This window comes from Urocampus carinirostris, chromosome 13 (genome assembly GCF_059441175.1).
Source record: "Urocampus carinirostris isolate Australia breed hairy pipefish chromosome 13, RoL_Ucar_1.0, whole genome shotgun sequence".
Classification (NCBI taxonomy): Eukaryota; Metazoa; Chordata; class Actinopteri; order Syngnathiformes; family Syngnathidae; genus Urocampus; species Urocampus carinirostris.
Window position 1 is genome coordinate 15558209 of NC_142361.1, and position 27279 is coordinate 15585487.

The 27279-nt window shown below is 41.6% G+C and overlaps 1 protein-coding gene and 1 pseudogene across 3 annotated transcripts in view; both read left to right on the forward strand.

Moving 5' to 3' along the window:
• The window catches only part of akt3a (AKT serine/threonine kinase 3a), an 85806-nt gene that overhangs the window by 38823 nt on the left and 19704 nt on the right, over positions 1-27279 (forward strand). For 2 of the 3 annotated variants that reach the window (XR_015852429.1, XM_088351169.1), the window contains exons 3-10: positions 1182-1307; positions 7063-7174; positions 11402-11555; positions 14743-14874; positions 14966-15031; positions 15605-15673; positions 20962-21084; positions 22529-22657. Coding sequence is in view for 2 of the 3 variants with exons in the window: in XM_088351169.1 (XP_088207295.1) it covers positions 1182-1307; positions 7063-7174; positions 11402-11555; positions 14743-14874; positions 14966-15031; positions 15605-15673; positions 20962-21084; positions 22529-22657 (911 nt within the window). In the remaining variant the exon portion in view is untranslated. The remainder of the gene's footprint in view (positions 1-1181; positions 1308-7062; positions 7175-11401; positions 11556-14742; positions 14875-14965; positions 15032-15604; positions 15674-20961; positions 21085-22528; positions 22658-27279) is intronic. The other variant, XM_088351170.1, reaches the window with a different exon arrangement.
• Positions 14403-14519, forward strand: LOC148353836 (U2 spliceosomal RNA; annotated as a pseudogene).

Genomic DNA, 27279 nt, shown 5'->3' on the forward strand with positions numbered 1-27279 from the left:
ATTGAAAAGTGGTAGATTACAGGGATATCGATTTTTATTTTTTTATTTTTTATTTATTGCACGGCCGCGGCCTGTATCTGATCTGGTAATTTTTGTCTGAAAGGCACGAATCCGATTTTTGCCACACCAGGCCCAGGCCACATTTATATGTGGTACTAAAAACAGTAAATATCTGATCTTTTGGAATGTGAGTTCTGTGTGAACGGTCAAGACGCATTCATGCAACCTGCACATTCTTGATTTGTGGGAGGAAGCATAGAAATCAACAACCATGGCATATGGGGCATTTGTCGTGTTCACACAGGAGACGCTCAGAAGTCACAGATGATCACATACAAGTTGCATTTAGTAGGAAATGTGAACAAACTAAAAAAAACATTCGATTTCACCCCCCAAAAAATCTGAATTGAACATTAAACTCTCAAGTGTGAACCTCTCATAAATACTGGTCTCAGATCAATACTTGTTTTATTTTAAAAAGCAGTAATTAAAAAAGGAAAACAAATTAAGGGGAGTAAAGCAGTAGTCAAATGTGTAATGCGGTAGTGTTGGTGAGTATGTATATCTGGTATGCAAGTACTCTGGTGTGGTTAATCGGATCAAATGTAAACACTGTTATTTAATGCAAATCCGGATCAAGTATCATTTGGTCGGGATTTAAATGTCCTGTTTGCTGTTATCTTCGTACGCGTCAGGCAAACGTTTGACTCTTGTGTAATCCGGCAGCAGGTCGTTGGGGGAGGTGCTGTGGTGCCACCTCGGTGCCAATCCGTGCCAGCCAGTTGGGTAAAGCTTCTGACGCCAACTGTGCGACAGATGTTATTTGTCCCTATTCTGCGACTTCTCTTCAGAGTGTTTTGAATCGTTGGTCAGGGTTCTGAAATGTGCTTGTGAGTCTGAGTAGGGTGGTGACCCCAACAACTGCCCATCTACCACTCAGCTGAGGCTAAATGCATGGTCACTTTTAGGCCAGTACGAGTAAACATGTTTTTGTCATTTTTACCTCATAATTCTCACATCTGATTCTGGCAGACGGATGATGGTCAAGTCATTGAGACACAGGCAGGGTTTTATTTTTTTGACAGATGAGAGTTTAGGCTCTAATTTGTCAAGGGAGTCAAAGCAATAACCGGATTATGATGAATAAATGATAATATGCTGTTATTTTCTCGTGCTTGCAGGTGAATACATAAAGAACTGGCGGCCACGTTACTTTTTACTCAAGACGGATGGCTCATTCATTGGCTACAAGGAGAAACCTCAGGACGCCGACTTGCCCTACCCACTAAACAACTTCTCCGTAGCAAGTATGTTTATAAAGGTGGAGCTAGCTAGCTAGCTACCTATGGTTACACTCGAAAAATGCAAAAGAGCACCTTTCCTTCAGGTTGCCTGATGTATTTTTGCTCCTCAAATATGTAGTCATGTTAAAGCACAAGTCGCTTGACAAAGTAACCAGGTTCCCACAATGGTTTTTATTTCATAGTTGACAGGTGTCAGGTTTAACAAGACATTTCTTACAATTCATATCAAAAAGAAGAGACAAATGTTTAAATCATTTGCCAGCAAGCAGAAATTGAGAACAACCAGACCTGAAAGTCTGTTCAAGTTCTGGTGTCACTCATTCAAACAACAGTATACATTTAAGATATCACACTAACAGACGCGCTAAATAATGTTTTATTATGGAAGCTCATTAAAAAATGTTCATTGTTGAAACACATAATGAGGAAAAGCCACATAACAAAGTTTAAATACCCAGAAGCTCTAGCAAAGCACCTACAGCATTTGGATTGGAAGAGCGGTAGGAATGGGCGGAGCTATACACAGGGCATGCACACTCCTCTTCCTTACCCTACGCCGTCTGCACTGAAGCTAAACATGTTGGTGTTCTCATTTGCAGTATTTTGTCATAGTTTGACAAAAAGAACTTGCTCGCACCTTGTTTTGAAACCATTATTTAGGACAAAGATGAGCCTCGATACTCTTGAGTAACTGCAGGTGGGAGAAAATTTTAAGTGATATATTCATCAATTAATGGTGTCTCCTGCTGGCTGACAACATCCATGACTTGTCGACTTGTGCAGTTAGCTGACTAATGGGTTAGCAGCCTTTTTAATGTTTCACTCTCTGTTATGCACATAAGCACGATCACCTTGCTGTCCCAGTTATGTGTTTTGTCGTTGAAACTCGGAACAAGAGTCCACAGAAAAGCTTAAAATGTAAGCACATAATTAATGTTATTGGGTTGTTTTTTTCAACTGCGGGATGCAATGCGATTTAAAATGTTTTAGGGATTATCTTGTTTGATTTTTCCAGAAAAAAAGTGGTCATTTCATAGATTAACAGCCATGATTATAAAGGATTGAATAAGATTAGACATCTGTGAGTGTCATTTAACATATGTTTCATAATAAACACATGGGTGTTGTTGCCTTTCATGTTCTTAGAAAGTACCGTATTTTCCGCACTATAAGGCGCACCTAAAAGTCTTAATTTTTTTCAAAAGCTGACCATGCGCCTTATAATACAGTAAATATGGCTCAATATTAAATCGCAAGGTCTCGCAACTTACGCAACAGCCGCCGACTCGATTTTCCCCGAACGTGGAGTAGTCCGCGGTGTATGGTGGGATTTATATACCGGCGTTTCATTGGCTAACCAATGTGTCAATCATCATTTGAATCGATCGCTATTGGCTAAAGTTATTCGGAGCCTCGGATAGGCTAGAGGGCCGAAACAAACCCTGCAATTGGCCGAAAAAGATGTGTCAATCATCCGTTAAATCAATCGCTATTGGCTGAAGTTATTCGGAGCCTCGGATTGGCTAGAGGGCCAAAACAAACCCTGCAATTGGCCGAAAAAGATGTGTCAATCATCCGTTAAATCGATCGCTATTGGCTGAAGTTATTCGGAGCCTCGGATTGGCTAGAGGGCCAAAACAAACCCTGCAATTGGCCGAAAAAGATGTGTCAATCATCCGTTAAATCGATCGCTATTGGCTGAAGTTATTCGGAGCCTCGAATAGGCTAGAGGGCCGAAACAAACCCTGCAATTGGCCGAAAAAGATGACTGAATAGCAAGCTTGCTAAACTACGCCACAAAGAAACATGTTTCATTAGTCTGTATTTGTAAATATTTGACTCTCCTGGATTTACTACACTCACGGTTGTAAGAAGACCATGATTGCGTATCATTATTGAACGTGAGAACTTAGGTGAGCTATGCGGCTTTATATTTTCCTGGTATCTTGTTTTAGAATGATCTTGATGTTGCTGTGATGAGTTGAGTGAATTAAACTCAATTCCAAGTGTTTATTGTCATATGCACAGTAAAGTTGCGAGCAAAAAAGAAAATAGAAACTAAGGAATGGTTGGCATTTCTTGAATCCCAAGACTTTAACCTTCCAAATGATATTTGAAATGATGCATTTGAGTGACATCGTACGGACACCGCATCCGCACGTGTTCTCGACACGTATTTGCGTCTTTGCAAGCTTTGGGAATGTTAAGGGGGTAATAAGTTTGACTGAACTATCTGACTGTTTTGTCGACGTTCCCATTGTAGCGCCTTATAATCCGGTGCGCCTTATTTATGGAAGATATAGGACCAAAAACTATTTTTTGGGGGTGCGCCCTATAACCCGGTGCGCTCTATTGTGCGGAAAATACGGTAATCTAAAACTTGCCATGATGCAGTTTGCCCTCTTGGCACGAAACCTCTGTTATCTTAATTTTCTTGCCATGGATTTTCTTCAAGAATTTTATTGTTTGGTCCACATAAAAGAGTGATTTTTCTTTTACTTATTTTTACATTTTCTTGGGGATGACTTACAAAATAAAATATCAGTGATCATTCCTGTGCAGTACATGAGTATTTTATAACTCTTCATCAGACCTTGGCAATTCCAACTCCTCGCTGACTCTGGTCAGGATACCCGCACAGGTGAATAAAACATGTAGCAGTGTGATACCTCACTCCATTCTCATCAACTCAGCGTTCTGAAAAAGAAAGCACATAAGAATTGGGGGTAGGGGGGAATGGCCTGAGGTGGTGGGCCAGGCAAGCATGCAGTTTTCAAAGACTATTTTCTTTCACCAGATGGAAAATTCCACCAAGATGAGTGCCTATTTTCAGAACTAAGAGAGGATAGAGAATGAGATTACCAGAAGCAAGTTGTTAACCACAATCACCAATGTCTATCATCTAAGAAATCTTGAGGGATTGTTCTCCCAAATCATGGTGTTAAAAAAAATGTAAGTTTTTACTTATCTGTTGATTGTCACACATATTAAACAGTTTTTTATACCAAATGTACCGGTATACAATAAAGTTAGCAATGATCACTACTTTGCTATTTTTTTAAGTTATACTCAAGTTATCACATTGTTTAAGAACGACTTGTATAGCTAAGATGCTACTAGGAAAACAAATACAAATCTTAAAATCATCTTTTATCCACTCTTAAATGTGTTTTCAATGCTTGGCATCTCTGAATTCGTCCAAAAATGTTATGCCTAATTTTGCCAATGCTTTTCATAGTTCTGTCCATGATAAAGTGCCCTCAATTGTACATTGGTACTCAGTTGATAATGAGAAAAGGAGGAAATGTGCAAGATAAACTCCTAAGTCTGAACGCGAACAGATGACTAATGGAGATATGGACTTGAAGTAGAAACATTCCGAGCAGACAGCAAAGAGGAGACAGGATCAGGGTAGGCGTAGGACGAGAAAAAAAAAGTTTGTGCTGAGGACAAGCCGGGCCATACATCCGGCCCCGGCTGCTTGGCACCACACTGGCATTGCCACATCTGTTGCCCAAAGCTGCGAGGCCAGGTGGCGCATGTGCGACTTTGTTTATCTGTGTGTGACTGCGAGCGAACAACAGAAGTGGTCAGATGGAGCGGAGACAGTACAGGCCTGTTGCCTGCAGAGTGACACACGCACATATACACACCCACTCACTTAACTACTTCAGATTTTGCAGTTGCCTGTTGTGGCCAACTTAATTTTAACTGATTGCGCTCTTGTAGGTGTGAGCGCCTCATTGCAACGGGTGGTCCGGTGACCTTGTTTTTTTGGCAGCGCAGCAGATCATGTATGAATTTGGACGCGTGCAAGACCTGTGTGGCATCGCTATTAACCTTGTTGTCTAAATTTAGGTTGGCACCGTGTCACGCTGCGCCATGCCTCACTTGAACACAAACTCGTGCTAGTAAGCGAGTGAGTGCAGTGGGATAGCTGAGAAAACGTCACAATGCCGTCTTCCTTGCTTGCTGGTGGCCACAGCCAGCTCACAGCCCCATCTGGCTCTGTGTGCGCACGTTTCTGCCTTTGTGTACAAATGGCCTAATCCGCTGCCCATTTTTTTGCCCGCCGCGCGATTCTTCAGATATTTACCAGATGCGCATGTGCCACAGCTTCGTATTATCCTTTGGCACGCCAAAGCGGCTGTGTCTGGAATCCTCGGCGGTGGACGTTATTACCTTTTTTGTTCCCCCTCACTTTTAAAAGTGATTCAAAGACCAGCTGCATCTGAGCTAATGGAACACTTGCCTAAAAGTCATCAGATTCTCCTAACACTGTTTACTCCTATCATTTATTCTTTTTTATCTATATATATGTGTACTGAACACATTTTGTTTTTTTTACTTTCCCCGGAAGTTTAATAATGGATAAAAAGTACAAAGTTAGTACAACATTTTGGTCATTTTGAGTATGATTTTTTTTTTCTAGTATTATGGGATAAATAATCCGCAAAGAAATGCAAGTGAAAGTTATCTGACATGGCAAAAGACACATGGTTTTTCTAATTAAGAATGTTCTTTATGAGAACAATTTAAAAGCGTAAAATTATAATAAAGCCTTCATGCGTGTTATATGACCACACCAAGTGGCTTAAAAATGCTTCAGGTATTAAAAAATATAATCAAGTAAAAAGCAAAAAAAAACACATACAGAAAAATCTTTAAAAAAATATTTGGTGGTCAAGAAATTTTAATTAACAATTTTTCAAAGTGACGGGTTGGTTCTTAATTGTTAATTATTTTATTTTTAAGGTACTGTACATCTGCAAAATGGATTTTATGGGATGCCAGTCTCTTATTTGACAACTTTTGTGCACTGTTGTCCGTTGTTTTGAGGCCAATCATATTGCTTCTCTGTGATATCCACACCCCTTAGATTTAATAAAAAGAAAGTGGTCAGGGGAGGGCTTCAAAACAGGGTTGGAATTCCTTATCTGAAAGCTTGCCTCACTGTCCTCCTTGCAAGTTAAAAATCCATGGATGTCTTCCCTCCTTAATTTGAGTCTACTCAAAATTTAAATTCAACACAAAGTTAGCCTATCACAGTGGTGAATTAAGCACTAATTTAGCCACTTCTTAGGTTCTATAGCTGGGTCTTGCATGTAATCGTCGCAGAATCCAGTGAGTCAGGCTTCTACAACTTATATTTTGCTTTGAAAACTTTTTTTCTGTTTTTTTCTACTTGATTGTGGCTCACTCCAGCTATAACCAGCCCTAGATAGCTGCTCTTTTTAGTGACTCTGGATAAATCTAACTCCTGTAACTGTGCTTTTTCTTATTATACCACCAATCAAGTTACGGAACACAAGGAAATAAGAAAAATAATACATGAAAGGACCTTTTTTCAGCTTTAACTCTTTTAATTTCATCATAAATGGTGGTAAAGTATACAGTGAAAGTTAATTCATTCATTTTCTTACCGCTTATGCCCACAAGGGTCGCATTGGTGTTGGAGCCCATTACAGTGGACTCTATGCAGAAGGCAGGGGACACCCTAGACTGATTGCCAGCCAATTCCAGTCTGTGAAAAATGAATAGCAGTACTGAAACCAAAGTTCAGACGATTGCAGATTGGTAACTAGTAAAGGTATCCAGAAAAAACAATTCATAAGATTTTAACTGTTCCATCTACCATTTGCTTCAAGTCTGTTATACTTAAACGAGTCCCAAGTATTTGTATACAAGTGACTTTTAAAAATATATCAATATCTTTCAGACATTTTTTAACAAGCCCGCGTCCTTTTACTGTTTGCAGAATGTCAATTGATGAAGACGGAGAGGCCCAAGCCCAACACCTTCATCATCCGCTGTCTCCAGTGGACCACCGTCATCGAGCGGACCTTCCATGTGGACTCCCCCGACGAAAGGTCAGTACGAAAACAAACCCAACAACTTTTTTTTTTAACTTTTTTCCAAAACGGTGAACAAACAATAAACTTTTGTAAGAAAAGTACACTACAAACTTCCATGATAGAAGTACATTATTTATGATGTTGCATACGTTTCATCAAGGGCACCGGGAGGACTTTGTGTGTATGTACAGTGTTTCTGTGCGTGTGTGAGTGAGGCGGTAGAGAAGACCTTTCAAGTAGCGTCGGCATAAATTCTCCAGCTGCTCACTTGCTTTCTGAGGAGCTGAGGTGTTTATCTCCAGAAAATGAACAGCTTTGCCCAGAAGACCACAGATGCTCCTGTGCATCCTTTTCACTACAATTTGTGTGTGGGTGAGTGTGTGTAAATATATATATCTGTGTGTGTATTTCTAATAACTTGGTGCTTAGTTGATAATATCAACTTTCGATAATTAACGCAAAAGAATACCTTTACATTGAACAGCTCGTTAAAAGTCAGGTATAAACATCTGATCCAGATGTGCAGCGCTAATAGTGTCCTCCAGAAGTGTGTTTACTGTATTCGCCACATTGTACTGGCAGTGCTCCAGCCGCTCACATGCTGGCTCCGCGCCCAACTGTAGACGGGCCCATTATCGCTCATTAGCCCCCCAAAAAACTCATTATTGTAAAAACACTCAAACCAAGAGAGAGAACGAGCATTTATCTGCTTTGTGACCTTGAGAGAGTTCCTGTTGCTTTTCATGTCGCAGTATGTACATCATGGCCGACTGAGAGCTTCATTGTTGTCAAGCGAGAGCAGACGTTTGCCCTTGTTGTGCAGTGTGTAGGGTACGCTTGCTAAGTCTTTGCTCTCAAAAGAGATTCAGATCTTGAAATAAAGCGGGAAGAGCTGTTTATGTTGAGATAGATGTTCTTCCAAATCCCCGCGGGAAACATATGTGCATGTAACTTGAAGTAAAACACGCAGCGGTGAGCATTTGGGAGTCAAACAGGTTCTGTTATTGCCGGCGCATCACGTTTTGCTCACTGAGTGCTGATGATTTTTGCAATGTTTGAATGTCGTCTTTGAGGAGTTCACCTCACTTCGCCCGCCACTCGCATATTTCTCTGGAATGTACTGAAGAATTAACTCAGTTTGGGCAAAGATCGTCCCAGAGAGAACATCGCTCAACCTAAGCTTAATTTTTACTATTAAAAATGTTTTAAATGTTATCCAAACAATGCTGATTCCGCTCTCTTTTTTTGATTTTTCTTGGGGTCAGAAAAATAAATTGTTTGTCAACGAAACATGTTCATTCATTTCCCTTTCAAAAAAACTCCTTTCACCTAACTAGAAAACATAAATTGCATAACCTTATCAATAAAAAATATTCATAGATGTATTGAAAAAGGTAGTACATTACCAATATTTTTATTACACAGAATTAATGTCACAGGATTTTCCAAGGTCTTAAAAATTTGAAAAAAATCTTAAATTTGACAACTGCAAATCAAGGCATTGAAAAGATCTTAAATTTTGTCTACAAATCTTAAATTTTACCCTCAAATGTCTTATTTTTCCCTGTCTTATCTTGGTGATAGAGCTAATGACTGCATCATAAGTAAACTAACAAAAACACGTGTTGTGTCATGAAATAATTTTTCATTTTCTCCGACTTAAACTATATCTGACCAATAAATGCAATGTGTCAGTCAAAAATCGAGATTTCTGCATTTTAAAAAATGCAGCATTATATGAGTTAAGTCAAGTCATGTTTATTTGTTTAGCCCTTAATAACAAAGAGTCTCAAAGGGCTGCACAGATCAAAGACTATTGCAAACTACAGACTATTATGACATCATCCCCTCATCTAAAACTTACATGAGGGCAAATAATACACATATTATCAACATAAGATATAGGTTATTCATATGCTATAGAGTAGAAGTGTGTTTTAAGCTTAGATTTAAACATTTCCACTGAGGTTGCAAATCGAATCTCAGGGGGAAGAGCATTCCACACAGTCAGTCTCTAACCCGCTGTTGTCGTTGGAGTAACTTTGGGATGAGACAGTGTAGGTTTAACCCATTGTGGTAGAGTGATTTAAAGTATAACTGTCTTCAGGCTGTGTTAGGGAATGAGTGGGAGGGGTCGCCCAGCTGACACCCGAACCAATTGCGGCCGCAGCAGCGGCGTCACCCAGCACAGTGGGATAATGGCAGCAGTTGGGTGCAGACCTCCATCACTGGGTTTCCCGGCCTACATCCGTAACCCGTTGTAGTGGGTGTGTCGGACATGGCAGGGACAACAGGGCCGCCCGGCTGACGTCCTGAACCACTCGCGGCCGCGTGCCACTCCGCCGCCCTGGACGTTCAAGGTCGCCCCTACATAGTCAGCCATCTCCCCACACGGCGACTTGGTGCCTAAGAGGACCGGGAGCGTGCGCGGATTTTACGGGTTTGTGCGAGAGGTCGCCGGCAGGGCTCAGTTCCACTGCGTGATCACCGCATCCATCCTTCAACCCTTAAAGTTTCTGCTTCCGTGATCGGAAGGCGTCAGGCGCACCTGCCGCATCTCTTTGCCGGAATAAGTGCAAAATTGGTCTTAAATTTCATTGTATGTGGTCTTGAAAATGTCTTAAAAGTCTTCAAATTGAATGGACACATCCTGGGGGAACCCTGTGTAAATTAACACACTAACCAAATATGTTTTGAAAAAATAGGTGACTTTTACATCAAAAGAATGTATCGTAAATTTCGGACTATAGAGCGCACCTGATAAGCCGCACCCACCAAGAGGAAAACCGATTTTGTACTTACACAAGCTGCACCCGTATATAAGCCGCATGCGGCCACATTAAAAAAATGTAACACAAACACAAAATTAACCCAAACCCGACTTTATGTCCCGCGATTGAAAGTAAATGTCCTTCATTAAAGTACACAGTCTAAAAATCACAGCCAAAATGAACAGAAAATGATACCGGTACTTAAGGTTTGATGCAGACCTGCAGAGTCCGGGTCCCGTTGAAAGTAATCCAAGGAAAAAAGTGTATATTTTCAAAGGTAAGGGAGGGAAAAATATATATCCACAATTGTCCGCCGCGTCCACAAACAGGTCTGTCTGTTCCTCACCTTACCGTCACCCCGCGTTTGTTCTGCCCATTCTTTTTCATTCGCCCGTGCAAAACATATCAGAATAAGTGTCTAAAATAAATACAAATAAATACATTACAAAAATATACAGTTGCAAATACATATTATACATGGTTACACAAATTTACAAAGAAAGACCGTACACCGAGAGAGTTTTCAAAGCTTTAATATTAATAATATAACTTTCATCCCAAACGGTGCCTGTGACAGGGCAGCTAATGGCAACACGCTCGCAACACAATAAATGGGTCTGTTAAAAAAAACATACCGTACTTGTAAAAATCACGGTAAACCGTCCTCATCTTCCTCATGTGCTGCGTCATGTGCCTTTCTTTTTGCATTTTGGATGATGAGGGTATGTTTACGCTAATTTAATTTATGCACAAGCCAAGAAGTTGCAGTCTTCCCCGGCGCATATATTCCACCGGTCTAAATCTTTTCTTTTGTACTCGAGCGCCGCTGGCGGCCGTTAAAAAATTACATGAATTGGCCGCATCACTGAATAAGCCGCGGGGTTGAAAGTTTTGGAAAAAAAGTAGTGGCTTACAGTCCAGAATGTACGGTAGTTAAAAAAAAAAAACTTAAACAGAAGAAAATAACACACTTGGCACAGATCAAACCTAATAAGTAACTGTTTTTGTCTTCCATTTTTTATCAACCAGAAGGGAATTGTGCATTTGTGCAAGTCATCATATTCATCATTGTTACTAACAATAACCAGATAGACACACACACACACACACACATTCTAATCGACAAACTTAGTCCCAGCAGATGTTGAACAAGTCTGCTAATGAAAAACCAATGGGGGAGAACAATGTTTGCCAACAACAATCCATTGTTCACTGTAATGGGGGGTTATTATACATGAAGGCGCACGCACGCACACACAAACAAGCAGGCATTAATTCTGCTCTGTGATCATTGTTCATTGGCTTGAATCTTTTGGTGGTCATTTTCCTCTTTGTTAAACAAAGGAGTGTTAATGTCAATTTTAAGCTTAGTTACCATTTTCTCAGATAACCTGCAATAACTGTAGTAAGCTGCACAGTTGGAGTGCAATATCATATCTAGTATCTTACGAGTTCTGTGGTTCCCTGGTAGGGATGAGTGGACGGAGGCCATCCAGATGGTGGCAGACAAGCTGCAGAAGCAGGAGGAGGAAAGGATCTTGTGTAGCCCCACCTCCAACATTGACAACATGGTTGAGGAGGAGATGGACATCTCAACCACACACCATAAACGCAAGGTAGCACAAGTATGGAAACATTACTAAAATTTTGAATGTGTCAACACTAGACATTTGGGAAAAAAATCCTGATTCTAACTAGTTATTACGATTCCTTTTTGCGGGGGTTAACAAACTGAAAAGTTTTGTTACGAAAAATTAACACTTTGTTCAAACTCCCATGTTTTGACTCATTTTCCCCATTTTTAATCATAAGAACACGCAACAAAAAATACGTACATAAATAAAAGCAAACACTTCCTGACATTTGTTGAAAGAAGCTTTGGAGTTAATTTGCCTGTCATTTTGAAAACTGAAATGTTTTTACCATTTTCAGTATTTTGACATTTTGACTTTTGATATTTCCCATATTTCATGTCACTAAACTTATGCAAAATTGTCGATTCAGTTTTGTCTTCTCTGTTTCTCAAACTATTTAATCAGTGGGACTGGTAAAATAATTCTTTTGAAAACAAAGAATCCCGTTGTTGGATAGGCTTTTTTTTATTTAAGTCCCAGACACTCAAGTCGCTATCCGCAAGCATCGCCATTGGCTTTTAGCATTTTGCTCTTTGCTGCTCATGTGCACTTTTTGAAGAATAAGGGGGTGGCGCCAAAGGCATTGCTTATCTAACATGTTTAATAATTTTGGCACTCAGTTGCGAAATTCTGCCTGTGTACGGCGCACGAGGAAAACCGTGCACGGCTCTTTTCCAGAACATGTGCTCTAAAAACAAAACAAAGCGGTGACGCCTGAAAACATTTCAGAAGCCCCTATAGAAGATAAATTGGTTGATATAACCCAAAATTACTTTGGCTTCAGTTGGCATCGAACCGCGAGATGACGAACTGCTGCGCTAAAATTCTGACGAAGACATGGTTAATCTTATCTATCCCGGCTGACGTTCAAAGAACATGTGCGGGTCAGATGTATCGACATTTCGTTCTGTACACGAATGACAATAAAGTAAATCTGAATCTGAATCAGTTGTCAGCTGGTCCCCAAATATACGAACAAGTAGAAATGGGACTAGAAGGCGATCAAGATCTCTAACAATCCACTGTAATTTCTCGTTTATAATTTATCTGTTCTATTTTTGTTTGTTATAATGATATCGCGTGGGAACTCCGCATACTATACATATGCCATGACGCGCATCAAGATAGCCAAACAGTTTGCTGGATTGTAATTTATTATTCAACAATGCGCTCATGTTCATGTAAATTTTAGGTCCGCAAATCTTACAAACTAATCAATTTCTTTATCCATATGGATCAGTTGAAAGTGTCCTCCATCAAACACGCTCCAAATGTTTACATTTGCATTTTAAACATGTTGTTTATCCCAACCCCCGACGGCTGGAGTTAAACTAAAATGAATCGTGACACAACTTTTCCATAGTATCATTTGCATTGGAATTCCGTCTCATTTTAACATGCATAACTTATTATATTTTCTGTATATAATTGATGTATCCAAAGAAAAACTAACCACCATTAAGTCACGAAAATATGGCAGGTTACCAATGTTGCCATCTTGAATGGTCACTTGATCCCAAACACGTGATCAACACAACTTTGTCTCTGAAAGTGGCGTCTCGTGCGCAGGGCACAGCGCCGTCTGCCAAAGGCGCTGATCGCAAACAGTATATTGCTAATAGTGCCTCGTCTGTGCTGGGCTCTATGTATTTTGGTGTTCCTGTAATTTTTAACTTGATTTTCTTGTAAAAACTACAGAAAAAGTTTCATGTTCGTAAATAAAATATATATGTTCATTCAATACGTTAAAATAAGAAATAACTAAATTGTTGTCAATTTAATGATTTTTTTGATAGAAGTTTCACAAAAGTCTAAGGAAAATACTTAACACAATGAGCAAAACTATCTTCTAAATGGACATATTGTTTGTCCTTTTAGTGTATGTAAGCAAGTGCTCCTACTAGAATGCTACTTGAAAATATTGTCAAATCTCAAGTACCCCTTAAAGCAGGGGTCAGGAACGTATGGCTTGCGAGTCAGGTATTGCAATATTTTATCAGTACATCTCGCTCAGAGATTAAAAAAGGCTCTGGTAGACTCTATTTTTCCAATTTTGGTGTGTGCGGAGCAAAAGAAAAAGTCAGCTCTGGGTTCGGTCTGGAATATATAGGACACAGTCTCAATTAGTTTACAGACAAGTTGTCACAAGAACACACCCTGTTTTGGTTGTACATTGCTTAAATATTGTGTATATGGAAGCTTAGTAAACAATGCATGTTCACTGTTGAGACACTTCATGAAGAAAACCCACAAAAAAGACTGTAAACATCAGAAAAAAACAGCCAAGCACCCAGAGTAATTTGATTTGGTGAGCAGTAGGAGTGGCTGGATTTCTGCACACATAGCACACACCCTTTCTCATTTGCAGTAATTTGTAACATTTTTACAAAAGAACCCTGCTCGCTCATTGTTTTGAAACCATTTTTGACTACAAGAATGCGCCTTAACTATCTTGGGTAACTGTGGGAGGGAGAACATTTTTTAAGTGGTACTTTTTTTGATATCGAACGTCACACAGTGAAATAAAATGTCCTGAAGAAATAGCTTTTGTCTGGAGAGCAGGTTTGGCGCTTTTGTTAAATTTTGTCTGAAAATATATGAGTTGCCTCTCAAAATAAAAATCTAAATATTTTACTTTCATGGCTCTTTGAGTAAAAAAGGTTCCCAACGCCTGCTTTTAAAGTGTCCCTTAGTCCTGTTCCTTCTGTGGTAATAATGCCTCTATTTGATGAGCCATCCCTGATGATTCAGAGGATAACATCTGATGTGCAATTATGAAATTCACGGTAAGCCGTCCTCATCTTTGATGCCAGGTCCTTAGCTTGGCCTGCTAGGACCTTAACTTGGCCGCTTGGCCTTTTGATTTTTGCATTCCGGAGATGGAATAAGAGCTTGCTCTGTCCACTCCACGCATCGGCCTGGTATTGCAGTACCTCCGGGGACGGTGCATTCGCAATGATCGCAACATGGCTTTAGGGCTAGGACCTTAGCTTGGCCTTTTGGCTGAGAGTAAGTGTCCCGGCTCCTAGGCTTTGTAGCGTATAATGAACTGACCGATAACGGATAATGGATAATGAATAACGAAGATAGAACAATAACCCTTAAAACCCCCCCCCTAGAAATTGTGCAAGTTTTTTGTTTCTTGTACATCGTGAACTCAGTTTGTTTTGTCACCCAGACAATGAGCGACTTTGATTACCTAAAGTTGCTCGGAAAGGGAACGTTTGGGAAAGTTATTCTGGTCCGAGAGAAGGCCAGCGGGAAATACTACGCCATGAAGATTCTCAAAAAGGAAGTCATCATTGCTAAGGTTTGGTTTTCTGAGTCATCTAATCAACTTTTCAACTTGCCCGGAGTTGTGTGAAAATTGAAAATTCTTATTGGTTGTTTCACATTTACAGGATGAGGTGGCACACACGCTCACCGAGAGCAGAGTCCTGAAAAACACAAGGCACCCTTTTCTCACTGTAAGTGCCACAAATGCCACACAACAGGGGTTTCTCACATGCAAACGTGCTACATCTGCACGCACACATGAGGTGGCATATTGATCCTATACGTACCTGAGTCTCTGGAGGCTAATTACGCTGGAGGCATCAAATTGTGGTATGATAATGGACGCATCTGTTGGCTGTTTGGTGTTTGCGCAGACACATCAGCTCTCTCTAACTTCTCTGGCGGACCGTCTGCTCTAGATCCTTTTTTTCCCTACCACTGTCACATCTGCAGCCACAAAGAGATGCAGAGACCAAATGTTCTTTTGTTCAGCGCCTCCACTTTTCAAAGTAAACACTTGATTGTTTCCCAAAGCACATGCAAACGTGAACCGTCTAAAGCTATCGATGCTAGTTTTGTTTTGTTTGTTGCACCTGCTGTTCTCATTCTTGAACAAGCAATGACATTCGAAATGGTCAAAGGCACCTGTGAGCTTCTCATTTGTGTCAGAATAGCACAGGAAGGACAAAAGGAAAATGGCAAGAAGAAAATCATGAGAATGTTGCGCCGTGCACAAATTAACAGTTTTTTGTTCAATATTTCAGTCACTGAAGTATTCATTCCAGACGAAAGACCGCCTCTGTTTCGTCATGGAGTACGTGAACGGTGGAGAGGTAGGACACACACAAATTATACCACACACTAAACTTATTGAATGCAGTTCATCCTCTATATCAGCGGTTGGCAGACTTCTTGAGTTGCAGCTGCGTTTGAACACCTTTTCAAAGGAGCTGGGCCGGAGAATAAAAACACAACTAATGTATTTAATTTTTTTATATGCCGATAGAGAGTATTAAATCTAATACCTCGGCAATATGTGTAGAAAAAATTTAACAGTCAATATTTTCTCGTTTACATTTACATACCTAAATTGACTTTCATTGTCTATTTGTTTAAAAAAAGGACAGATCAATCTGTATGGTTTTTAAAGATTTAAAATATACAAATAAATAATTTACGAATAATATTTAATATGATAATTAAAAGTAATAGCAAAGTAATATATCCCATTTTCAGCACTAAATTTAATCATTTGTAATTTAAATGAATAGGGCTAGTTAGGAAGTGTTTTTTAATGAAATTTAATATTTTTATAAATTGAATAAATAAAGCAGAGTAGTAGGCCAATTAAATAGTCGGCCATTAACACAATAAAAAAAATATATATATCGGGGCCCACGAAGGACACAGGGTAAGAAAGACGCCAAAATAGATAGATAGATAGATAGATAGATAGATACTTTGTTCATCCCCGAAGGGAAATTCACATTTCCAGCAGCATCCCTGAGCTGAGAACAATCGAGAACAATCGAAAAAAACACGGGAGCTGCTGGAGTGGGTGCCATTCGTGACGGCGCCGGAAGAAAAGATTCAATTTGAATCATGTACAAACTAATATTTTTATTAGTAGTACTTTTGAACATTTATGTTGCTATTATATTAAATTATTTATTTAATTATTTAAAAGTATTTTCCTGCTTTTTATTTATATTTTTTATGGAAAATGTTTACCTGGATTTGGGAACTTTGATGTTCGATTTAATATCTTTCATAAAAAGTCGCCAAAGCTTCTTTAAACCTCTGCATAGACACTCACATGCTATTTTTTTAATTTTGTGTTTTTCAATCCAGGTGAGCGCAATCCTATTGCTGTAAATGGACAGTGTGTAATACTAAGTGCCTCTTAGTGGTACAAAAATACTTTCATTTTGGAAGAAAAAGACAAAAAGTATTTGAATACTACGCAAAAATACATGAACTATCATATCAATGTTGATTTTTTATAAAAAAAAAATCATAGGCCGAGAATTTTTATTTTTTATTTTTTATTTTTTTTTTACAGAGTGAGATACCTTCTAAGGCCGACGCCGTGTTTGTCCGGCTCTGTGGCACTGGCTCTTGCTCGCACCAGACAACACAGTGCCATGTAGTGGTCAAATATTACATATGGGGGCTTTAAACGGCTCCTGACTTCCAGCTCTCAGCTTCGTCATACAGGACAGATTAAATCTGTTGGCGGGCCTTATCCGGCATGCAGGCTATAGTCTGCTCCATATGTTTATTGGTATTTGGTATAAAAATTATCCAATCCAGATCAACAGAAGATGGACTTATTATTGTTATTTAAAAAGTTTTATTTTAGTTGGTTAGTACATAAACTAATTCCTACACTGTGACTGTTTTTGAATTTAATCAAATAGTTAAAGTCATTGATAAAAATCTTGTGAACATTGTTTGCAACGAGATTAGACATGGCACTCCAAGATAAACATGTAATAAAAGACTTAAAAGAGAAAAATAAGATTAAAGAGCGTCAGAATAAATAGACAAAATATTTACACTGTCTTTGGAGACCAGTAGTCCGTTTAAAACCATAATGTTCTTTTAAAAACTTTGCATTTACTCAATATTATCTCAGCCATTAGGGCGTATCTACTTAATGTCCCTTGTTTTGTTGCGGGTGTTAAATGCATGTGACAAAAGGGTAAACTCTTTAATAGACAAATGGGTAAATTTTGTTCCACAATTGCAGCCTCAATGTAAATGCCGTGTGGGGTTGCCACAACACAAAATATTTGCATGGAGTTTTTCCCTATAGAAACCAACAAAAATCCCTTCCTCACAGTTTTTAGAACCAACGTGAAATCATGAGGGTCCACTGCACACAATGCTAAAAGTGAGCGATTCAGTTTTTTGTGTCAATTCGACAGCCAATTTGGCTCATCATGTGCCTCTTCCTCCTGCCCCTGCCTGTGAGCTCACCTGTGGGCCTCGAGCAGCCAGAATGACAGTCGTTGACAAAATGAGTTTGGCTTCTCCCTCCCCATATTTCCCCAAATCTCAGCCGTTTGCAATTTCGCCTCATTCCCTCAGTGCGCTCGTCACCTGCTGCCCGGCATCCGGCAAGTGAGGCTTTTTGCTCAGCGCCAGGCCTGAGCAAACGATTGCCGAAGACGGCGGTAAACACGCACTGCAAATATGCCCTCTTCGGACAAATTGTGGCTGCACACACTGCACGCGTGGCTCCAATTACAAAGCTGCCACAGTTACAGCTGCCAGTGCTCCAATGAAGGCCCACCTGTCATGTTAGCGGGCACGCGCACACTGCAAGGTGCTCCATTTGTGAGCATCACTCCAGCGGCCGTACACAAACCTCCCCAAGCAATTAATGTGGAGATGTAAGTCCTCCTGGGTAATGTTGTACTCCCCCACTAAGGGCCACGTGTGTGACAAGTGACAGCGCACAAAAAAACCTAACTCGGAAGAGGCTGCAGGGAACGAGAGGATCATCCTGGGAACCCCCTCCAAAAACCGTTTCTTTTAGTGAAGAGCATCACATTTGTCGCCAAATATGGTACACAATAATTTGAACTAAAATGTCTCCTCTAAAAGGACACAGTCAACAAGTATAAGGTTGAATTAAAAAAATCAGTAGTATTATACAGTAGATATGAAATATGATTTGTTAATTTAGAACACTAAAACATACAATTTAATTTCATAATAGGTTCAGTGTTTTTTCTTTCCTAATAAAAGTGTGATTTTCAATAACAAGTTTTAACGCCAAAAGCAGTGTTTGAAATAACGCCTGCTCGGACGCCCGAGGCGTGCATCTTTTACGTCGGGCGTACAACATACACAACGTCTCTGTCCGGGTGGCCGACAACTTATTCAAGGGGGAAAAACAAAGAGCAAAATAAAGATTTTTTTTTTTCTCAAATCAAACGTTTATGAAAGATATTAAATCTTCCTTCAGTTTGGAAATTTCAAAATTTCGGTTCGTTTAGCAATTTGAATACTCGGCAGCCGATCAGAAGACATCGAATAACTTCCGGACTTCCGGACTTTCCCGAGCGTTATAAGGTCGCGCATTTGCACATCATTTTCCAAGGTTGTTAAGGATATGTCAGAGTGTGCAGTTTCCTTATGCGTGACAAGAAACAGGTCATTGTGGTTCATCCTTTAAGCATATTTATTCCTCAACAGCAAGCAAAACAAGAACACAGCTCCATTCAATACAACATGGCAATCAACAATAGCAAAACAAAATATGGTGCGTGTGTAATGACGTCACACAATGGAAAACGTCTTGCCGCAATATCACGAGTAAGAGCGCTATTGAATTGACAAATTTTAACAAAAGTAAATGCACAGAAAACACAAGAAAAATGGAGAAGTGGTTAAGAATCAACCACTAATATTATTTGTATGTATGTATGTATAGAATAAATATTCAAAGACGGCAAAATGTATGACGCTACAAAACGTAAACGTACATTAAAAGCATCGTGGAAAAAGGTGTTCACATGGCTTGTAGCAGACGACGCAACGCAAACATTGCATGAATGAAGATGAGTAAATACAGGTACACACTGATAGCAGATGTAAAACAGCGATGTCATATACATGCAATGAATGTTATAAGTAGGTTTATAATAAACTTAATTTTTAAGAGTTGTTCTGTTATATATTCTTATTATCAATCCTTAATACTTTGCAACAATATATATTTTTTTTTTTTTTTTGCGAAAAGTCGTCTTATTGCGTTTCAAGTTGTGAAAAATGAGGCAGGCAACTTTATAGCTGGGCAGGCAATTTTCAGAGTTGTCTGCCCGGGTGTCCGGTAACTTTTTGTCACGAGTTTCAGACACTGCAAAAGCAATGCAATTTTCCAGCAAAGTCGTATTTCAATTTAAAAACATACATTTTATGAGAAAGAGACACCACATGATGTATTAACAGGTATTTTTTGATAAAAACATTGTAATATTAACACACTTTGTTTGGGGTGTTGCAGAGGTAAGATTGGGCTTTAAAAAAAAATCCAACCGACCCAAACTGGGCCTTCAGGTATTAAATCCCAGTCCGAGCCTGACCAGTTAACCTGACAAACCTGAAATTTCACATTTTATTTGTGAGGAGAAGAGGTAATTTATGATAAAAAAAAATCGACCCTGTCTTTTGTAACAAAATCGGGGTTAAACTAGACTTTATAAACATTTAGATCTTTTATATTTCTGTGTGCAAAGGTTTCATTAACCGACAATTTTCCATCATTGACAGATTCCTTTTAAGCGTTGACCGGAACTTTTCAAGGCCGTCTGTCATTTTGACAGGTTAAAAATTAGGTTATTAATTACAGCAGCAGTGCATCTTTAACACTTTAGAGATAGAAAGGCAGAGAGACAAAAAAGAACAATGACTGGTGGATAAAATGAAAAAAGGCAGATAGGGACAAGCCCGGCCTGTTTGAAATAGTTTTTTTTTTGTAAAACTTCAAGAATAGGTCATATGATGAAATTAAAAGAAAAAGTTATATTTCGCAAAAACAATAACAAAAGTGAAATATAATTTCAAGAAAAAGATCATGTAAAGACAAGATATTTTTGTAACATTTATTTTGAAAAAAGTGGAATTTAAAAAAAAAAAAAAAAACCTGCATCTTCTTGGAAGACAGGGCCACCTTTGAGTTTTTTGCCAAAAAACCTAGTAAGTGTAGAGCGGGTACTAAAAAAATGCAATGGCCTGCTAATGAGCGTCACTGGAGGCTATTACAAGCTGCGAGGAGGGAGGGGGCTGCTGTAGCTCTCCACCTCCCTTTAACTCAGGCGACATATTGATTAAAACCTACACTTGGCCCCCATCACCCAACTCCACGCCAGCGCCTCATCAGCCTGGCCTGAGGTTTTTTCGGAGGGAGCTTATAGACGAGCTGCCAGCTGATAAGTCCTCTGAGAGCTTCCCACCCCTTTTTTGAGATCGCCCTCAACCTCTTCCATCTATCATCTCAATATGGTGCAGGCAGCCAGTTTGTGTTGTGCTAATTTCCTCCAATAAATCAGTAATTACAGTATTGCTGTGCCATCCCTGCTACACCCCCCCCCCTCGCCTTTCTCCACAGCTGTTTTTCCACTTGTCGAGAGAGCGGGTGTTCTCCGAAGAGCGCACGCGCTTCTACGGCGCTGAGATCGTCTCGGCCCTCGATTACTTGCACTCTGCTAAGATCGTGTACCGCGACCTCAAGGTAAACCTGAACATACGCTCAAATGGCAAATCAAGTTTGATTTTTCCAGTGAAAGCTAGATTCCTGTAAAGACAATGTCATTGTTGACATAAAATGGAGTATTTAAATAATATATAAACAAATCACAATAAACCAGTGGTCGGCAATCTTTGCTGTAACACGGACCTGTTTAATATTTCACTATATCCTCGCGGCCCGGCCCAATAATATTATTTGTATGTATGTATGTATGTATATACCGGAGCAATATGCCCCCTAGGGGTGGGTAGAGTCAAGAACACACTCACGTTCTTGACTCGTTCTGGGAGATTGATACAGAGGAGGGGATTCCCAGCCCCCTTGCTCAACCCAGCCAACGTGTCGCATCAGCTCGTTGAGAGTCGTTAGGTGACCATTAGTAATAATAACAAAAGTAATAACAATATGCCCAAATCCACTGTGTAAATACTCAACCACTGGGGATCTAAATTATATTTGTACTCACAGTATCATGTTGTGCAACGTTGTATGAGGTTTTTGAGTTGTTCCCTGCCCTCTGTTTTAGATCAGGGGATGGTGCAATGATGGCCTGTGCAGCCCTTTGAGATTTTTGTGAATAAGGGCACTGCAAATAAACATGACATGACTTGAACGCTTCTCCATAATGCTTTATTGCAATGTTGTACAATGTGGTACAGTTAGTAGAAATAGTATCACGATAGGATAAAATCGAATACCTTTTCTTTTGTCAGCAATAAACCTAGTGGATTAGGGGCTAGGATTTGGCGCTCTCACCACCGCGATCTGGGTTCGGTTCTTGTTGCTGAACAAATGCAATCAGCGATATTCGTCTACTGATCAATCTTTGCTTAATTGTGGTGATATACTACCCCAGTGTAAAGTCCACTTTGAGTTTATTTTTGGCTGAAAAAACATGTCTGTACAGTATACACGAATAAATACGTTATAAGCGAAAACTAAGGCTTTTATTTCTCTGTTTGGCCCAGTACCAAACGACCAACGGCCTGATGCTAGTCTGCAACCCGGTCGTTGCCGACCACTGCACTAAACCATATGACAAATTTTATGTGACTGCGGGTATTTCTTTCACAATAAAAGGTCCTAGTTTGTTTCACAAAATTGCCCCTAGGTTTACAATTTTTGATAACGCAAGACTAACGCTATTAGTTATTGTTTTATTTTGTTTTGATTTAAAATCCCCATCCTCCTGGCTAAAAAAAACATAAAATGGTCTATCTATATTTTCAAAAAAACGCACTATACCATAAACCACATTTCACATAAATACAGGCATTTTTCAGATTCCAAGGTCCTGTTTATAAATATAAAATATCTACCTACCTTGACCCCCAAAACCCAGAAATTTACCTTTTCTAAAAAAGTTTTTATTATGAAAGAGTTACGTTTTTTTGTTTGTTGTGTTTTTTAATCCACATCCTCCCAGCTGGAGAACCTGATGTTGGATAAAGACGGCCACATCAAGATAACTGACTTTGGTCTGTGCAAGGAAGGCATAACGGATGCCGCCACCATGAAGACTTTCTGCGGCACACCCGAGTACCTTGCACCTGAGGTATCTATATATCTATATCTATTTTTCGGCTTTTTAAAAGCTGGACACCAAACTTTAGCAGCACTTTCACTCAAAACGAGATCTTCTAAAATCAAATGCTTGTTAGATTTACTGATTAAATTATAATTATTTGGGGGGCATTACTATGTAATAGATAAGGGAAGAGCAAGTGGCTTTTTGAGGGATTGTTTTTTTAAACAAAACACCAAATTCTTCAAGATACTGTATATAGAAACATGAGAAGTTAAGAGTAAATGTATTTTTTATTTATATATTTGCAAAAACTCCTTGATCTGCTACCTTATCGTGGTGGAGGAGTTTGTGTGTCCCAATGATCCTAGGAGCTATGTTCTCGGGGGCTTTAAGCCCCTGGTAGGGTCACCCATGGCAAACAGGTCCTAAGTGAGTGGCCAGACAAAACGCAGATCAGAAGACCCCTTATGATGACACAAAACTTTGGTCCTCGATTTCCCTCGCCCGGACGTGGGCTACCGGGGCCCCCTTCTGGAGCCAGGCCTGGAGGTGGGGTCCGCTGGTGAGCGCCTGGTGTCCGGACCCTTACCCATGGAGGCCGGCCGGGCACAGCCCGAAGGGACGACGTAGGACCCTCTTCCCATGGGCTCACCACCTGTAGGAGGGGCCAAAGGGGTCGGGTGCGCAGAGAGCTGGGTAGCGGCCAAGGGAGGGGTCCTTGGCGCGACGATCCCCGGCTACAGAAACTGGCTTTTGGGACATGGAGCGTTACCTCTCTGGCAGGGAGGGAGCCCGAGTTGGTGCGTAAGGTTGAGAAATTCCGACTAGATATAGTCGGACTCACCTCTACGCACGGCTTGGGCTCTGGTACCAGTCCTCTCGAGAGGGGTTGGACTCTCTTCCACTCTGGAGTTGCCCGTGGTGAGAGGCGCAGAGCCGGTGTGGGCATATTAATTGCTCCACGGCTCGGCGCCTGTACGTTGGGGTTCACCCCGGTAGACGAGAGGGTAGCCTCCCTCCGCCTTCGGGTGGGGGGGACGGGTCCTGACTGTTGTTTGTGCTTATGCACCAAATAGCAGTTCGGAGTACCCACCCTTCTTGGAGTCCTTAGAGGGTGTGCTTGAGAGTGCGCCCCCTGGGGACTCCCTCGTACTGCTGGGAGACTTCAACGCTCACTTGGGCAATGACAGTGAGACCTGGAGGGGCGTGACCTGAACCCGAGTGGTGTTTCGTTATTGGACTTCTGTGCCCGTCATGGTTTGTCTATAATGAACACCATGTTCAGACATAAGGGTGTCCATATTGGCACCAGGACACCCTAGGCCGTAGTTCGATGATCGACTTTGTCGTCCTTTCGTCGGACCTGCGGCTGCATGTTCTGGACACTCGGGTGAAGAGAGGGGCGGAGCTGCCAACTGATCACCACCTGGTGGTGAGTTGGCTTCGATGGTGGGGGAAGATGCCGGCCCGACCCGGCACACCCAAGCGTGTTGTGAGGGTCTGTTGGGAACGCCTGGCAGAATATCCTGTCAGAAGAACAGGGATCAGAATTTTCCGCGGATCCGCGGATTTCCGCTGTTTTTAAACCCCAAAGGCATTCCGACTTTTTCACTTTTTCTCTTGCGTAGCAAACAAATTCAAAATCCGACTGTCTCACTCTTTCCTTTATTGCTCTGGCGCACCCTGGCGGCCGTTAGAAAAATTGGCCGCATTGTTGGTTGGGCTCCGCCCTGCTTTATTCCTGGACCCTGGCTATTTCAGCTGAAAATGAAAATCTCCATTCTGATCCCTGGAAGAAGTTTCAATTCACACCTCCGGCAGAACATTTGCCCATGTCCCGAGGGAGGCGGGGGACATTGAGTCCGAGTGGACCATGTTCCGCGCCTCCATTGTCGAAGCGGCTGATCGGAGCTGTGGCCGTAAGGTCGTCGGTGCCTGCCGCGGCGGCAACCCTCAGACCCGTTGGTGGTCACCGGCGGTGAGGGATGCCGTCAAGCTGAAGAAGGAGTCTTATCGGGCCTTCCTGGCCTGTGGGAATCTGGAAGCAGCTGTCAGGTATCGGCTGGCCAAGCGGAATGCGGCTTCGGGGGTTGCCGAGGCAAAAACTCTGGCATGGGAGGAGTTTGGCGAGGCCATGGAAGCCGACTTCCGAACGGCTTCGAGGAAATTCTGGTCCACCGTCCGGCGTCTTAGGGGGGGACACTGTGTATAGTGCCGATGGAGCGCTGCTGACCTCGACCCGGGACGTTGTGAATCGGTGGGCGGAGTACTTCGAAGACCTCCTCAATCCCACCGACACGTCTTCCTCTGGGGAAGCAGAGCCTGAGGACTCTGGGTTGGGCTCTCGTATCACTGGGGTTGAAGTAACGGAGGTGGTCAAAAAACTCCTCGGTGGCAGGGCCCCGGGGGTCGATGAGATCCGCCCAGAGTTCATTAGGGCTCTGGATGTTGTGGGCGTGTCATGGTTGACACTCCTCTGCAACATCGCGTGAACATCTGGGACAGTGCCTCTGGACTGGCAGACTGGGGTGGTGGTTCCCGTCTTTAAGAAGGGGGACCGGAGAGTGTGTTCCAACTACAGGGGACTCACACTTCTCAGCCTCCCTGGTAAGGTCTATTCAGGGGTACTGGAGAGGAGGGTCTGCCAGGAAGTCGAATCTCGGATTCAGGAGGAACAGTGTGGTTTTCGTCCTGGCCGTGGAACACTGGACCAGCTCTATACACTCTGCAGGGTCTTTGAGGGTGCATGGGAGTTTGCCTGTCCGGTCTACATGTGTTTTGTGGACTTGGAGAAGGCATTCGACCGTGTTCCTCGGGAGGCCCTGTGGGGGGTGCTTCGGGAGTATGGGGTACTGCACAGTCTTATCCGGGCTGTGCGGTCCCTGTATGCCCGGTGCCAGAGTCTGGTCCGCATTGCCGGCAGTAAGTCGGATTCGTTCCCGGTGAGGGTTGGGCTCCGCCAGGGCTGCCCTTTGTCACCGATTCTGTTCATAACTTTTATGGACAGAATTTGTAGGCGCAGCCTTGGCGGGGATGGAGTCTGGTTTGGGGGCCTCAGCATTGCGTCACTGCTTTTTGCAGATGACGTGGTGCTGTTGGCTTCCTCAGGCCGTGATCTTCAGCTCTCGCTGGAGCGACTCGCAGCCGAGTGTGAAGCGGCCGGGATGAGGATCAGCACCTCCAAGTCCGAGGCCATCGTTCTCAGTCGGAAAAGGGTGGTATGTTCCCTCCGGGTCAGAGAGGAGGTCTTGCCCCAAGTGGAGGAGTTCAAGTATCTTGGGGTCTTGTTCACGAGTGAGGGTAGGATGGAACGGGAGATCGACAGACGGGTCGGTGCAGCGTCTGCCGTCATTCGGACCCTGTACTGGTCCGTCGTGGTGAAGAGGGAGCTGAGCCGAAAGGCAAAGTACTCGATCTACCGGTCGATCTAAGTTCCTACCCTCACCTATGGTCATGAACTTTGGGTCATGAGCGAGAGAACACGATCCTGGATACAAGTGGCTGAAATGAGTTTCCTCCGCAGGGTGGCTGGGTTCTCCCTTAGAGATAAGGTGAGAAGCTCAGTCATCCGGGAGGGACTCGGTGTAGAGCCACTGCTCCTTTGCGTTGAGAGAAACCAGTTGAGGTGGCTCGGGCATCTAATAAGGATGCCTCCTGGACGCCTCCCTCGGGAGGTGTTCTGGGCATGTTCCACCGGCAGGAGGCCCCGGGGGCGACCCAGGACACGTTGGAGAGACTATGTCTCTCTGCTGGCTTGGGAACGCCTCGGGGTCCCGTCAGATGAGCTGGAGGAGGTGGCTGGGGATAGGGACGTATGGGCTTCCCTTTTAACGCTGCTGCCCCCGCGACCCGACCTTGGATAAGCGGAAGACAATGGAAGGATGGATGGATGGATATTTGCAAAAATAAGGTGGTAGCATGCAAATCAAGAGTCCTAAATGATATAAATACATTGACTGAATGTATGTTGTGACATCACCTTTTAATATTATATGGCAGATATAAATAGCAACTGCAAAAGCCATAATAAATTAGAGCATGGGTCCCAATTACGTCCCACAGAATGTTTGAATATGAAAGTTTAACGTAAGCGCAGCCCACATGAATTATGCATAAATGCATTACTAACGGTTTTATTTTCATATCAAATATTCATGTTTTTTAATTTATATATTTAGTGGAGAAATGGTTAAAAAACATATTTGGGAACAATTGCACGTTATTATCTGTGCTTTTCTGGTGAAAAACCTTATTTGTTTTTGTTTTGTTATTTTATATTGTGTCTTCACTTTTTTCCTATTTTTATGTTTGTGACTTTTTATTTAGGCACAGCACAAGGAAAAATAACAATCAATAATTAAAAAAAGAATTACTAAACTATTTGCACAAAAACAGATGTATAGTACAATTGTGCAATACATAAACATACCCAAAGGGAGTAGGCTGAATCTGAAGCCTTTAATGCCTACATTGAATTATTTTTTTCCTTGCAGGGAAGACATAATCAAACCAAAGCAAAAAAATGGCACCGTACACCACTAAGGAAAATTGGAAAACGAAGATATTTTAAACTTATAGTAACACTAATGGCTCCTATAAGCTCCAGAGAAACGGAATATGTTCATCTTCTTTAGTATATTTATCTAAAG